Source organism: Micromys minutus, assembly GCF_963924665.1.
Source record: "Micromys minutus genome assembly, chromosome: 29".
In the NCBI taxonomy this organism is placed as follows: Eukaryota; Metazoa; Chordata; class Mammalia; order Rodentia; family Muridae; genus Micromys; species Micromys minutus.
Window position 1 is genome coordinate 30,296,586 of NC_137964.1, and position 16,918 is coordinate 30,313,503.

The following is a 16,918-nucleotide window of genomic DNA, read 5'->3' on the forward strand; positions in this document are numbered from 1 at the left end:
AATACACTACTGTTCAGGACTCCTGAAGTCTCTGGGCCTTTCCATGTTAGCCTTTCTATTAGGAATAACACACGTGTGTGTGTGTGTGTATGTGTGTGTGTGTGTGTGTATGTATATGTATACATGTGTGGTATGTATGTACGTTTGTGTGTATGTGTGTATGCATATGTATACATGTGTGGTATGTGTGCTTGTGTGTATGTATGTGTGCATGTGTATATATGAATCTGTTGTGTATGTATGCACATATGTATATATGTCTGTACATATGTATGTGTATATGTGTTTGTATGTGTGTGTATGTATGTGTGTATATGCAGAGAAGCCACAGATCTGATGTCTTTCCTCACCTGCTCTCCATCCTGTTTTTGAGGCAGGGTTTCTTGCTAAACCTGGAGCTCACCAACTAACCAGTCTGAGCCTGGACCTCTAGACTGCTAGAGGTCCTCCTGGCTTTTTTTGTGGGTACTGGGGATCAAACTCGGGTACCCTGACAGCCCAGTGACACTCTTATCCTACCCATTCAGCAGTTACTTGGTTGAATAACAGGCCAGCTCTGGGTCATGGTGTAGATCATGACACAGGAGACTCAGCCAGTGAATTGCACCTATGAGTCCCATGAGAGCCTGAAGCGTCTTTCTCAGAAGTCCCAGCTTCAGAACATAGGTCTACATATGACGGATGTTTGGCAAGTGTTCTAGGGTCACCTGTATTCTATGATCACACTGCCAGCATCTCTTTCTGTCACCATTATGTCTCCATCCCTTAGCCCAACCCCTGAGTCCAGACTCTAATTCTATACATTGCCATTCCTTAGAAACACAAACCAAAGAGTTCCATCCCTGCTACACTTGCTCAGAGGCACAGGCTACCCAGACTAGGAATATACAAATATACATACATACATACATACATACACACACACAAATATATATATATATATATATATATATATATATATATATATATATGCACACACATACACATATACACATGCACACACCCATATACATACACAATACACGTATACACATATACACATACACATATACATATACACACATACACACATATACAAAAATACATATGCACATATACACACATAACACATATATACATATACACATAAACATGTATAGACATATATGCATATACATACATTCATATACACAAATACACATATACATATATGCACACATATATACACATATACATATATCAATACACATATACATATATACATATGTATATACATACACATATATACACATATATACATACACCTATGTACACATTTACACTTATACATATACACAGACACATATAGATATACATATACATATACACATACACATAAACATGTATAGACATATAACACATACATATTCACAAATACACATATACATATATACATATATAGATACATACACACAAATATACATATATACATACATACACATATATACATATATATACACATATACATATTTACACATATATACACATACAGATCCATATATGTAATTGTTACTCATTAATTTGACAAGTACATGAAAATGAACAGACTGAAGGTTGAAGATACAGAGGCAAGCCAAACAGCTGAAGCCCTGGCACTCTGAGGAAGAGGATGCAGGGGAAAAGTCAGAAGATGAGCCAACCAACAAAGTAAGATAACTACGATACTCGGTGACAGCGGTGCCCCACGTCCTGCCCAATAAGAACAAAGCAGGAAACAACAGAGGCAGCTCACTGTGGCACCCATGTTAGGTTGCTTTCCCAGATATGCCGTCTTCCAGTTGCCCCCACCCACCCAGACGGCTGTCTCCTGGGCCCTCTAAAAGATGAGCTGCCTCCATTGGCCATCAGACCACTCGGAGCGATGGGTGCTCCAGCCTTTGTCCTCAGGTGACCCTTCTCGCCTCCCTGGATGACCACAGCGACTGAGGGCCACGGCTTCAATCGCCACGTCCTCCCAGATGAGTCACGCACTGTTATTTCTAGCTCCAAGCTCTCTGCTCAGCTGGAGGCCAGTGGACGCAGCTCATTATTCCTTCCTTCGGATGGCCCAGTGCTGAGGGGAGAGAAGCCACCCAGCCAAGGGACCAGCCAGGGGCAGAGGTCAGACAGGAAGTTGAGTCTTCCAAGCCCAGCCATTGCCATGTGTCATTCAATAGGGACCTCGAGCATCACGTTTGTGGTGCCAAGAAAGATAGCCTCCTTCTCCCAGGTGCTATTAGACCTACGGCCCTTATCACAACCACATCATCAAGAAACACATGGTTTGAATCTGAAATGTCCTCACGCACCTATGCCTTGAAGGCCTGCCCAGTTCCTGGCTTGTAGCACCATTTTGAGAGCTGAGGCTGGCTGGAGGAAGTGAGCGCTAGTTTAAAGGTTGGCTCCTCCACACTTCCTGTCACCTTTCTCTGCTTCCTGGCTGCCGCTGCTGAGGGACCAGTCCTGCAGCAAAGCCTCCTGACCCTGTGCGGAGGGCACAGCCTACCCTCCGTGTTAGACCGAAAACCATCTGAAACAAGGAACCAAAATAGAACTTTCCTCCTTCGCATTTTTAATAGAGAAATAAAAGTAACCCATCCAAAGCTATATAGCAAACCTTAGCTGCAGAAACTGCTCTTGTCTTTTTGCAAGACATGTCTTGTCTGTCTGTCTTCTTTCTCTTTCTTTTTTCTTTCCTTCCTTCCTACCTTCTTACCTTCCTTCCTTCTTTCTTGTGATACTGGGAACTGAATCTTGTGGATGTTACATTCTGAGCCAAGGGTCTTTTCTGTCTCCATTTTGTATTTTTAAGATAAGGTTTCCCTAAGTTATCTAGGTTGGCCTTGATCTTGTTCTGAGGCCAAACAGTCTTAGAACTTACAGTCCGCCTGCCTCAGCCTCCTGCAGAGCTGGGGCAATGCATGCGTGTGTGCGTGCGTGCGTGCGTGTGTGCGTGCGTACTTGTAGCTCAGACTGAGGACAGCTTGCAGAAATCAGTGTTTCTACCATTTGGGTTATGAGAACGGAACACAACTTTTTAGCTTGGTGGCATACGCCTTTACACTGAGCCATCTCATTGGCCCTATCTTCTTATCCCTATCTTCCAAAAGATATGAACACCACAGCAATTTTATAAATAAAGAAACTGCGACACGTGGGAAGGGAGGGAGAAGGAGTCTGAAATAGATCAAAGAAAAGTTTACCATGAGTTTGGTAGAAATCACAGATGCCAACTAGGGCACTTGTCAACCGACCATTCTAGAAAGGAAGAGAGGTAGCACTGTTTATGTTGGGATTAGAGGACTGGCCAAGTAGGGACAGTCAAGCAAGCAGGAAGAGCCAAACAGGAACCAGGCGTGGGGTTAACCTTCCAAGGCTCACCCCAATGCCTCCCTGGCTGTTCACCATTTCATGTTTCCTGGAAACACTGCTATTTCGGAGCCTCTCTTGCCACTGGATATGCCCAAGGGCTTCGGTGTGAGCCAATGGTGTATGCACGAAGGGGCATGAGGTACTTGTAGACACATAGCGACCCCCAATGTGAACCTTTATGCATTGTCTCTTCCCTCAACTAGGTGAAGGGACCTGTGACTCTCGTGTGTGGTAGGGTGAGGATCATCTCTCCACAAATGGAAAAAGCCACCTGGATCATTCTTATCGATTTGTTGGGCTTTTTTTGTTTGTTTGTTTGTTTTTCTTTTATGTTTCAAACACGTATGTGTGAATGTGCACAGGCCAGAAATCAACTTCCAGAGTCGTTCCCATCCACCTCCTTTGAGAAAAGATCTCTCACTATCTGGAGCCCACAAATTAGTCTAGACTGCTTGGCCTGGGATCCCTGGGCTCCTCCCCTCTCTGCCCCCAACCCTCATGCTAGAATTACCTGCACATGTGGCAACTGTAATAAATTCCGCAACTCTGACTCAGGTACTTATGCTACCCAGTGAGATTTTCTCCCCCAACCCCACCCCTGGGCATTTCCTGGTTTGAGGCTTACTTGGCAAAGAGCTCCCACATCACATGTGTGGCTCTCTGGCCGTCTGGGTTCTGTGCACAGTTATTCTTTATCTGGTTTGTATTTTTAACAACCACGGAGTTATCTCCTGGGCAGTAAGACCAAATATTTCTGAGGTGATGACAGATGTCACACACATGAATCCGGCATCTTGGAGACATGAGGGGGCAGTGAGCAGAAAGAAGCGATAATCCTCAGCCAGGCAGAGGCCTCAGCTGGTCACGTGACTGGTTTATAGTTGGGCATAAGCAATTGTACCCAAGAGGAGGCTCATCTGATGGGCTGATGACGATAGGCATTTATAGAGCCTTCCTGCACAAAAGTCCTGCACAGCACACAATTAAAGGCAGCCGCTGACAGAAAAAAAAAAGTCCTTTCAGCTGAGATTCATAAAAGGAAATCAATTCAGCCTTTCTAAACAGTAAAGGAACACAAAGCCACTGGATGGTGTGTGTGTGTGTGTGTGTGTGTGTGTGTGTGTGTGTGTTGGGGGGGTATAAAATCGTCATGGCTCAGCCCACCCCCCCATTCTTGGATGTTATATATAGGGTACTCAAAACTGGTCTGAAGAAAGGAAACTAACTTGAAAGGTACAAGCCTCCAAGTTACAGAGGGAAAAAGCAGCAAGCTAAAATCTCACCCAAGCATCAAGTGAACCGTCTCCAGGAGAGGCTGTGAGGGGCTCTGAGCCTATTTGCCTGTCTGTCAGATCTGACATCGTGGTGTGATTGGATTTGAAAGCCTGAGAAACAGATTTGGAGTTGGGCATAAACAATCTGTGGCCGAGCTCCTGTTGCCTGTTGGATTTAAATGCTGTGAATGAGGCCCCTGGGACTTTACTGCTTCCTGGTCCCAGGTCATCCTCACAGGACTAAGTGGTCTCCTCAGGACCCCAGAAGTCAGGGAGAGGATGGATGGCATGTGCCAAATGAGAAGTTTTAAAATCTCCTTCCAAGGGGTCCAGTGCTTAGACGGCACGCCTACACCTTATTCCATCTTACCACTGTCCTTGGCAACATGTCCCTAGGTACCCAACAAAGGTGGAAAATATCAAGTCAGCATCCAAGATGGCACCATAGCTGCTCTTCTACGGCCACCCCTGCTCCGCAGTGGGGATTTGAACACATCAAATCAGCAGGCTGAAGAGCCACTGGCCTGGCCTAATAGGAAGTCCCCAGAGCGGTGAACACAGCTCTGTAAAGCCGTGCTACGGTTTCTCAAACTCCACGCTCCTGTCTATAGCCTTTGTGGCTCTGCAGTGACCCGGCATCTTGTGTTCCTTCTCCTAGCCCTCTCTCCCTCCTCCATTGCTCTCCGCTAGTCTTCCAGCATCAGGGCCTTTGCACTTGCTGGACACTCTTCTGGGCTATGCCCCCTCCACCTTTCTGATGATGAACATCTCTTCTTCAGTCAATTCTATTTCAGTGCTACCCCCAGTTCCTGGAGATGCCCAGCAATGACTACCTTGGATGTCAAAGGGGGACTTTACAGATGTGCGGTGGTTCCAGATGATCTGGGTGGGCCCTAAATGTAACTGTCCCATCACATGGGAAGCCAAAGTAGGTCTAACCAAAGCAGTTGATATAACCATGGAAACGAGACACCCTGTTGCTACTGGCCTTGAGATGGAGGAAGAAGCCAGAAGCCATTGTAGAAAAGGCAATACACCTCTTTTCAAAACCATGGCTCCACACAGAACATGCCTCCACCTCAGACCACACCTCCACCTCAGACCACACCTCCACCTCAGGCCACACCTCCACCTCAGGCCACACCTCCACCTCAGACCACACCTCCACCTCAGACCACACCTCCACCTCAGGCCACACCTCCACCCAGACCAGGCCTCCACATAAGTTTAGTAGTGAGTCTCAAGGGACCCAGGGGGAGCTATCTGATGCCACACAGGGTAACATGATGAGAACAGAACATGGCAGCTTCCAAGAATCTCCATTTGATAAGCCTTGATCCCTCAGTGGATGTATAAGGTCTAGACAGACCTCTCCCAGAAAGCTGCTGCTGCCCCAAGCTGTTCCCAGCAGACAGCTCATTCCCAGAGATCCAAAGCATTTTTGTCAGAGTTGGGACAAACACCTGCTTCGGCCCACTCATCCCACAGATGCAGGAACTGAGGAAACTCCACAGCCGGGCTGAAGGATGGGGGCCACTGTCAATCAAATCCTTCAATATGGGCCCTTCAATGCCACTTGGAGTTTTCAACATGAGCAAATGTGCAGGCTGCTGGCTGCTTTGCAGTAATTCCATAATGACCCAATCGTAAAATAATTTAGCTATCCAGATTTGAATTGTCTGTGGCTATAGTGACCGGATAACTGACTAGTTATTGTTCATTTCCTGAGAGCCAAGCATATGGCTTTACAAGGAGACCAAGCTCAGAAATACTTGTTAGCTCTAATGATAATTACTAATTGGTAGAACACATCATTGTCGATCTCTCTAGAATATGCCAGACAATTATCTGGTCTTATACTCCCTGTAAAAATAAAACCAAGGTCCCAGAATTATTCTAGTCAGTTGGCTAGCTTCCAACAACCAACCTCTAACAGCCAGTCATGTGAATGCAGATGATTAATCAAATTACTCAGATATCTGGTTTCAAGCAGAACGTTCAGATGGTTACTCTTAAGGACCAACAAGTAGATGTAGCCAAATGGGGAACACACCAAGCTCTCCCATGATAAATATGCCACACTGCAATAATCTGGGAATAAATGCCACTTCTTCATGGTTCATCTGGCATCCTCAAACAAAATACCAAATGCTTCATAGACCAAGTATATGTCCCAAAGCTGCCAGGGATGATATTATTATTATTATTATTATTATTATTATTATTATTATGCTGATGATGATGGCAGGTAAAGGCTGGGTGCTTCGTGAGATCTCTGTGGGTTGATCTGTGGGTTTTTCTGGCACGTAGGGAGGGGGCTCAGAGTTCTGTCACATAGCAGAAGGATGCAGCGCAGCTGGGCTTGAGGGGTGAGCAGTACATTTTCATAATGGCCGCTCATTTTCCGAGGATGCTAGCAGGGTCTGTACAATGTGCCATGAGCCACTGTTTGGGAAGAGGGAGGGGATGAGGGATGAATGGGTCCCTGAGACCCATGGGTCACCAGACTTGTATATCTCGAGTGAGGGACTCCTTACTTCTGGGAGAGGAGAAGTTGCTTCCTGATGGGAGAGAAGCGCAGTGCAATGGAGCGGCGAGGGTCACTGAAAAGGCCTGTAAAGATGACCATCTATGGTCCTCTCCCTGCAAAGCCTGCCATTCTGAGAGCAACTTTCTCCACCACTCGAATCCAGCTCACCATGGGAGATGCTCTGGCCAATGGATGCCAGCCGGAACATGAACTTTAACCTTTGACCCCCTGCTGTGCCCAGGACCCAGAGGCCACCATGGGCATGACTGAACTGAAGGCTGTGTGCATCATAACTGAGACACTCCAGCTGACAGTACCCACCAGCTGATGGGCAAATAAAGGCCTCTATGCCTGACCAGCTCCTCTGTGTTGCCACTGAACACAACCACACAGTGGAGCCCGGCCACAGAACGGAGCTCAATTCAGGATATCTTTAGCACACAGAGAAGCCACTGAGCTACAGAGTTAGTTCTTTATTCAGTATTGAACCTGTATAGCTTCAATCCCAACAGCCTGGTCCTGGATCAATAGCTTGAGAGCTACTTCTGTCTTAGGTGGACATGAGAGCCCCTGTCTTCACACAGTTTAAGGAGAGCCATGGGCCTCTGTCGCTGTCCCCAACCTTCAGAGGCAGTTGCCATTTGATACATGAGACATGATAATTCTCCGGGCACTGAGGTCTAATAAACAGACTCAAGGGAACAGACTGAAAACATTTCCGCCTTTGCTGAGCCTGTAGCCCCTGCTCCAACACCTCCTACCACGGAGGGGTAACTCATGCAAGACTTTCCTGCTCAAGCCTTGCCCTGGTACCAGAAGGTGCCGCTTAGCATCCCAGTCCACACCCAGAATCCCACAGTTGTAGCCAGTTCCAACTACTATAATATGGGAAGATTTAGAAACACGACAAAGATGGCTCTGCAGATGCTCAACCACAAACTGATGGTGCTCTGCTTTTCTGAAGCTTGTCTCGTCTCGCCAGGGAAAGTCACCACTGTGTGCCCTCTTCTTGTATGTGTGTATATATATGTGAGTGTGTGTGTGAGCATATGCATGTGCATGAGGCTTTCCTTTCTCAGGTATTGTTCACCTTGTTCTTGTAGTCAGGGTCTCTCATGGGACTTGGAGCTCTCTGAGTAGACTAAGCTGGCTCACCAGGCAGCCCCAGGAATCAACCTGTCTTTTGCTGTTCCTGTGTTTGGAACATATCACCACATCTAGCTATAGTTCCTAGGATCAGACTCAGATACAGATAAACTGATATACCCATCTTTTTTTTTTTTTTTTTTTTTTGGAGGATGCATGTATATGTGTGTTCACATGCCATGTATAGGAGTTTACATGTGTGTGAAGGACAATGTTTTACATCAGATGTCATCTAGCATTTTCTTAAAGTCGATCGCTATTAATTACCCTCCCCCACCTCACCCTCAAACCCCTGCAGCCCATGAATGCAGGATACTCAGGACAGTGCCAGTAACTGTTTCATAAACGCTCTGTAAACCATCAAGAGCCATGATCACAGTCATCAGCATCTCAGATCAAACTACCAGGGCAGGGCTGGCCCACTACCTGGGTTTATAAATAAAGTTTTATTGCAACACTGTCATACAAATTCACCCATATATCATTTATGGCTGGTTTTGTCAGGCAATCACAGAACTAACTTGCTGAGAGCCTGTGTGACCAGTGAGGCCGATTTACACATAGCACTGGGTATGTGACACAAGCTGGCTGACCTATGTCTAAAGCAATCCACTTATTTTACATAATGAGACACGAGCGTAAGAGATGGGCCTGTGCAGGGTAGGGTCACGCCTGTTTTTTCTGGCTTCCAGTGAAATACCCCTAAAGCCCTAAAGGAATTTCCTGGGGGCTTACAAGATCATCAGGGAACCGTGGATGGAGAACTGAAGACACTACTAACATACACAAAGCCCCAAGACATCCCCATTGGAGCCCACGAGACTGACCTGGTGATAATGGCCAAGTGGGGTGGGCTCATGCAGGCTCCCATGAAGAGCACCACATTCTCATGCCTTGTCTGCCTGTAGGCCATCACTTCCCGCTTGAAGGCCTTGAGCTGGTCCTCATTGTCCCTCTCTATGTCAATCAACCGGATGGCTACCTCGCCATGCCAGCGTCCGTGATAGACCTGCCCGAAGCGGCCCTTCCCGATGAGCTCGCCGATCTCTAGCTGTTCAAACGGGATGTCCCACTCCTGAAGGAAGATGCTGGTCTGGCTAGCCTTGCGTGGGAAGCTCCGGGCTGAGAGGAGGGACAGGTTCATCTCTTCAAACTCGTCCTCAGACTCCTCCGCTTCGTCATGGCCTTCTTCGTTCTACAGCCCGAAGGGAGAAAGCTCAGAGTCATGGCCATCCCAGCTCCACCCTCCCCAGGGTACTGTGTATGCTGCAGAGATTGGGATATTTCTCCATATTGACATATACAGACACTGCAGATTCCCTGGGTGTCTTTGAATTAGAATCAAACCACACCGAGAGACTTAAAGGAGCATCAAGTGGTCCCACTGTTTTGTGCTAAGAGAGGAGAGAAAAGCTAAGGGGACTAGCCGTTCTGGTTTGGCAGGACTTTGTAGTTTTCACACTGCAAGTGACCCCTGTCAATCCTGAGCAAACTGGGCTGTTGGCCACCCTGGGAGGCCCAAAGTTTCATCACAGCCAAGCAGAGGGACAGAGAGTTCAGATTCAGGTTTCTGGATCCCTGCAATCCAACGTCCTTCCTATTTCTACCAGAGTTTGACTTGCCTACAGTATGTGTATCCACAACAAAGATGAATGTAGTGTGTGTCTCTTCATGTGACCCTGGACAAACATCAACATGGTTGTCTGTCTGTCAGCTTCCTCCGGGGAAATTTGGAATGGATTCGAGGATTGGCGGAGGTCACCGTTCCAAGTTCTGTGGCTCTTTTAAGACCAGGTGGCTGGGAGACACCAAAGACAATGTACCGGGCACTAAGAGCTAGTGAGCTGGCCTCTGGCCATGTGACCTTGGGAAAATTGGTCCCATTTATCTCATTATAAAGCAGAAGATAAATTTTCCCCTAGGGAGTGGTGTGGAGCTGTAAGCGAGGGGAGGAATCCTGAAGTTCCCAGCACTGGCCTGACTGCCTACATCAAGCTTCCTCTCGGGTTGCTGGAGTAAGATTATCAGGCCCGTTCCAGATCTACCAAGTCAGCACCCGCAGGTCTGCAGGATTTCGACTGTATGACTCCTGGGGTTGTGAGCAATCAATGTAGGACACCTAGGGGTAGTTGTGTCTAAACATGAGGTTGTCTTGCCTATTGGACTCTTTTAGAACTTGTCAGGGGAAGCAGGTCCTAAAGCCAGTAGGAAGTCCTAGAGGCCCTGGTAAGATGACCTCAGAAAGTGACCTCTTCATTGAACCCCAAGTCTATGAGTTGGCTATCTGGGACACTGAGGAGAATCAAGCCAGGACACATCAGCTTCCAGGAACGATCCGTTTTAAGGGATAAGTACCATCTAGGATTGGGATTTAGGCCTCTTTCCTAGAGTCCTGCTTCTAGCCCTTTTATCTCAGGGCACACAGTAGGACCAAGATGACAGGCCTGATGGCCAGTCCCTATTTTTCTTTTTTTGCTTCCCTATCAGTCTCCACAGAAGCCCTAAACTTTCTCCCCTAGCTGCCAAGTAGGCCTACTTAAGGCTCTCACCTGCTCTTGCACGTTGCTTCAAAGGCAGCAGGGCGCATCCCTCTTACGGTTCCCCGGCTCTGAGCTAATTTTTTACCTAAAAATGCAAATCCCAGGCCAATTTCCCTCCAACTGGCTCTGCCAGGATGCACACAGTAGAACGGCCCATTAGGCTCGGCGCCTGGAGGGGCTACGGCTTCTTAATTGTCCTAGAGTGAGGACATCCGTCAAACACCCACTGTACACCGCCTCCCCACCCCCAGTCCTCTGCGTCACCCAGGACGTCACTAGCGAAAACCACTTTTCAATCTTCAATTCTCACCTCAGAGGTTGGTTCCACTTCAATTTGAAGTAACGGATTTCCTTCCAAGCTGGGAATAAGAGAAAAACAAGAGGGATAAAACACCCATGACCCTTAGGACCCTAGATTGAGGTGAGCTGTGCTCAGGAACCCAAAACAGTAAATCATAGCCACAGAAACTCCGTTCCCCCAAATCATTTCAACGATCCACAGCTGGGTACAGGACGAGCTCACAAAACCATTGTTTAAAAACAAATAAATTCTCCTGGTTTCCATAGCGCTCAGCTGTCACTAGTATAGCAGCCTCCTTTTAATCAGGCAAAAATGTCACAGGTGAGCAAATCCTCTGTGGTCTGAATGTACACTGGGAAGGAATAAAATCACATTTCTAAACCTCAGGTTCAGAATAAACTCATGTTTCTAAACCTCAGGTTCAGAGTCTCCTAGGCAGGTGTTTTTACAAAAAGGTTTCATTTTCTTTTTTAATTGTGGGTGTGCACATGTATGTGGTACCTATCAAAGTCAAGGAGTAGCTGATCCCCTGGAGTTGAATTTATTCAGAGTTAAAAGCCGCCTATTTAAAAGCTAGAGTTATTTGGGGAGAGAAGCCTCAGCTGAGAAATGCCTCCATCGGATTGGCCTGCTGGCAAGTCTTTGGGGCATTTTTTTTTTTTTTTTTTTTTTTTTTTGATTAATGATTGACATGGAAGGGCCCAGCCCACTGTGGGTGGCACCATCCCCTGAGCAGATGGTTCTGAGTCGTGTAATAAACAAAATAGAGCAATCCAGGGGGAACAAGGCAGTAAGCTGCACCCCTCCTTGGCCTCTGCTTCAGCTCCTGCCCTGACTTCTGTCAGTGATTGAGAAGAGTTGTAAGTGGTAAGCTGTCTCTCTGCCTTATCTGTCTCTGTGTCTATCTATCTGTCTCTGTCTGTCTGTCTGTCTCTCCTCCCACCCCCGCTACTCTCAGACACTTCTCCAGTGCCATGCCAGCTGCCATGATGATAAGGAACTAAACCTCGGAACCTGTAAGGCAGCCCCAACTAAACACTTTCCTTTAAGAGCATTGGTCATGGCCTCTCTTCACAACAATAGAATGGAGACTTGGACAATGGGTGCTGGGGTTTAATTCTGCCAATCCCATGGAATCAAGATGTGTCCATGGAAAAGAGTTTTCCTGGGTAGGGAGACACGGGTGGGAGTGCGTGTCACTTGGGCAAAGCTCAAAAGCCCTGGTTGAATTCTAAGCACTGGGTACTTGAGAGAAATGTGTCCAGGTGTGATTGAGCATTGTGTGTAGGTCTGTCTTGAGTTGTGTGGACACACTAAGGGTATTAGAGCCACACTGTGTGTTGATGGTATAACCACCTGTGTCTTAAGAATTTGTAGGCTTCATCAAATGCATAGTCTTGCGGTGGGAATACAGGATACAGTCAGTGTTTGCAGAAGCTTTCTACACTTAAGGATGTGTGTTTAATATAGTGTCCCGGGGACAGAGCAACTTGACTACTGACCTCTACAAACTGAGAACAGACAGGACAAAGACATCGCCGGGAAAACCATGTCCCCTTCCTATTTCTCTGATGGAAATTTAGCCACTCCATCTACCCATCCTATGATGGGGCAAGTTTCCCCTCAGATCTCGGGGAGCTGAGGGCCCTGCAGACTAAGTTAATCCATCTCTGTGCAAGAGATAAACAGGAGAGAAAGGGTCTTCGTGGGTGACATGTGTCAATAAATTATTTATGGCGTAGCCTTAGGAGGTGGGATGGAAGTCTGTGGGGACACAGGAGTCCCTCTCCTTGCCTGACCAGCCAAGGGCAGCTCACCCGCGTCTGTTGCAAGGTGGGACTCCAGCTCCCAGGGCTATTCAGTGACTTCCCTCTGCAGCTCATTACCCCCTCACACATGAAGCATATTACAGGCCCCGCACCTTGGCAGCAACTCCGACTGCCGTTAATAACTTGGAGTTCATCTTGTGCAGCTCTCGGAGCTGGTTTGGGAGTGGCAGAGAAAAGACCCAGAGATCTGGGTCAGCAAAGTACCCGCTGGCTAGACACTGCTCCTTTGATTTTAGACATGCATCACGCCGGCTCTTCGAAAAGGCCTAATGCAGGTCAAGTGGGATGGAGCCATTAGGAAGGCAAGAAGAAAGACCAGGCGGGTGGAAATGAGAGCTGCGGAACTCATCACATCCCAGCATGCCCCAGACTTTGGGCCCATGCACAAAAGGGAAGGAGGGTGGCTTCTCTGGCTGTCTAAGAAATGGGTCACCTGGAGCATGCACACACCAAGACATCGGTGGCCATGTTGTTTACAGCAAGGAGATGTAAATTCCAAATCAGAATGACACCCGACAGTCATTAAGACCTTGCCTACAAAAAGCCCAGAATGACACGGGAAAATCAGTGTCTCCCCGTTAAAGATAAAACAGGATTGTACGGGTGGTAACTGCCGTTGTCAAGAATCATGGATATGAGACTAGGACGAGAGAGCTCACCAGAACATTCTAGCAGGGTGAGTCTCTGACTAGCAAGTGTCCCTACCTTTATTCACAGAATATTCTAAATTTTCCCAAATTAAGTTTTGTTCATTTTCTAGGGGTGTGAATAACAGAGACTGGTGGGCTCTTTCTGCAAAGGGTCAGAGAGTCAGTTCCCTTATCACCCCTCAACCCTCCTGCTGTACCGAGAAGCCAGTCAGCTCAGGCCCTGTAAACACATGAGCATGCCAGTGTTTCAATAAAACTTTATTTAAAGAAACAAGTGACAGATGGGGTTTGTCTGACCGGCTAGGGTTTGTTGATCCCAGGTGAAAACTCTGTATTTCCTTTCTCTTGTCTCTTTTCCTTTCTCTCACCCTGCCCTTCCCCCTTCCTCTCCCCTTCCCATTCTCACTTAGAAATTGGGGGTTGAATCTAGAGCCTCACAGCCAAAGTACATCCTCAGTCCCTTTCAGGTATTTGGATTTGAGACAGCACCTAAGTTGCCCAAGCTGTCTTTGAGTGCCCAAGTATCAAGGAAGATGGTCAAGTGTCACTAGGCCCATCTTTTTAAAAGAGGAGACCATGGCATAAATAAGTCTAGCTGTTGTCTGGAATCTGTGTAAAGAGGACACTCTGAGATGATAGTGTGACTTCTAGACACTGCAGCTGCCACAAAGGGCCAGCATCACAGGAAGAGCTGCCTCGAGGGAGCTAACACTGCTTCTTGTCACTTTTCTGTCAGAGTGGGGTGCCAGGCCCCTCCTATCTGCCCAGTGCCTTTCTATCCCAGACTCCTACCCTCCAGGCTTGAGGACAGTTGACAGCAGAGGGACCAAGAAGGCTGAAGGTACCGGGGCTCAGTGTAGGGGGTGAAGTCACTTACATTGTATTAGAGGTGACAGGATGCAGGATGACTTGGGGTGCACGGGTGGGCGTCTCTGGTACAGGCACCACATCTGTGAGTCAGAGATCACACGTATCAGAGATCTAACCCCTCCCCCAAGAGACACAGCAGCCACCTGTCCTACCCTGTGTCATGGATTTCAATGTTGGTCAACAGTCCTTCCCCCTACCCCATCTACCTGAGTTTTATCTACTGTGTAGCATTCTAGAGATCCACAGTACTGGTCCTTACTGCCAACAGGGGAGACAGAATACCTAAGCATCTGCTGCCCATCCCTGAATCCTCCTCACTCCTCTTTGGGTCAAGGGGACCGCTCAGTTCACAGCTCTGTTAACTCAAGTCCCTCTGATTGACTGGCCCTCTATTCCTCCACTGTGCTGGGGACATTCTTGCATCTCATGGTGCCCTTGGGATTAACTTCTCTTTTTCCTTGTCCAGATGTTATCCTGGAGTGTGGTGACCCCACTAGTCTCTCCTCTCTGCTCTTGACCTCTCTCAGCCAGCCCCCCCTCAACCCCTGACCCTCAGAAGGCTAGTTCCCAGAACACTCACCTGGGAAGATGAACTGTTGCTTGTATTTATAGTAGTGGGAAGCTTGCAAAAGACAGAGAAAAACGGTGTAAGGGCCACCAAAGTATGCTGGGTACCACGTCTCCTTCCCATTATTACTGTACAACCATTCTCTGTCCACCCCAAGAGTGTCCACACTTCGGCAGACACCCTGAATTACAAGGGAGTTGTAGCATATGGGAACCAAGCATTTAATATCTTACAGTCTATAAAATCTACCCCCCCTCTCACACACACACATACACACCACCATCACTACCACCACCACACCATGAAGCCATAATCCAAAATAGTCTTTGCTTTTACACATCCTTTATGCAAGTTTTCAGCAGCAAACTTTGTATGGAGTTTTCCTCTTTGCACCGAAATAAAGTGACAATGAAATGCGGTGACTCCCATTCTCACTAGCAGATCCCTTTACAGTCCCCAAATGAGTTAGTCTTCAGGAGCTGCAAACCACTGAGTAAGGTTTAGAATTCCTGGAGAATCCGATCCAGCCTAAAGTCTTTTGGGGAGGTGCATTGTCTCTCTCTGAAAGCTCTGTCAATAGAGAGTCCAATTCTTTTCCACCTCAGCTTTGTTTTGACATCACTTCCTGATGACCTTTGCCCCTGCCCTTTATAGGATCCAATTTATCATAGTGCAGAATAATCTGTGCCCTCAAAATCTGCAACCTAATTAAAGTCTCCATGATCTTTTTGTCATAGCAGGTACAGACTCGAGGATCAGGGAGTCTCTCTGTTCTGCTTTCTCCTTCAGAGAGCAAGACTTTCTCCACTTACCACAAGCATGGGTTCATCTCTTTAATCTCTATGTTTAGCAAGAATAATTACACAAATGACGTTTCCTGGACCTCACTGGCTGATTCTCTTGACAAGTTACTTTGCCTGTGGTCCTTGTGCCAAAGGCCAAGGTTTCTAATTTGCCGCCTGCTCCTTTGAGGTACAGTACACAGAGTGTGGGCAAGCCAGATTACTTATCTCCTTCCCTGAACAAGGACATATTGCAGAGATGGGGTTACATACAAGATAGAACTGCAGAATTCAGCACCAGAAGCAACCTGAGTGCCTACAATGATGCTGACAGATGCTACTTGACTCTTCCCTGTGAGGACCCTCGTCCAGGCCTGGAGTTGGAAGCTGATCCTGTAGCATTGAAAGCTTGCTTTGTTTACAACCCTCATAAATCCAAGCAAACTTTGCCATGTCTTCGTGTTCACAGACAAAATACAGACAATACTAGTCCCAGGTACACAGTTCTGGGACCATTGTTTCACAGAAGCAAGCAGTAGGCTCTGAGTACATCTGGGGCCTTGTCTCTTCCTCATCTGCGGGCTCAGCTGATCCAGGACCCAAGTCTTTAACAAACTATACCTGTATCAACCAAGTGTGTATGTCTTCCTTGCTGTGAGTACATAAGCAATGTACAAGAATTACGTATACAGCATTCACACAGGATTTTCAGTTGTGTGTTATCTAGAGGTGGTTTAGTTTAAGGGAAGATGTGTGGAGACCACGTGCGTGTTACACAAGGGTATCCTTGGGCTGTGCTATTCATGAGGATGTCAGATGAATGTGCTCGGCAGTGATAAAAAATGGATTCTCAGCTCTCTTAACAGACAAGAATGATTTAGAACCAAGAGGCAGGCAGATAGCTTCAAGTGCTAAACTGTTTGTCGGGAGGTGGGTGCAAATGAAACGCTCCCCTTGAGGCTCAAGTTGATTTACAAGCTCCTTCAGGACGGAGAGTGAGTACCAGTGTCTCAAGAGTCCCAAGTCCCCATAAGCATAGGTGGGAAACATCTGTTGATG

The 16,918-nt window shown here is 47.1% G+C and overlaps 1 protein-coding gene across 1 annotated transcript in view; it reads right to left on the bottom strand.

Annotated features, from left to right (window-relative positions):
* The window catches only part of KSR2 (kinase suppressor of ras 2), a gene marked incomplete at both ends in the record, with an annotated part of 327,481 nt that overhangs the window by 46,303 nt on the left and 264,260 nt on the right, over window positions 1–16,918 (bottom strand). The window contains 4 exons of the mRNA XM_080941337.1: window positions 9,147–9,514; window positions 11,170–11,218; window positions 14,517–14,589; window positions 15,090–15,131. Coding sequence (XP_080797463.1) covers window positions 9,147–9,514; window positions 11,170–11,218; window positions 14,517–14,589; window positions 15,090–15,131 — 532 coding nt within the window. The remainder of the gene's footprint in view (window positions 1–9,146; window positions 9,515–11,169; window positions 11,219–14,516; window positions 14,590–15,089; window positions 15,132–16,918) is intronic.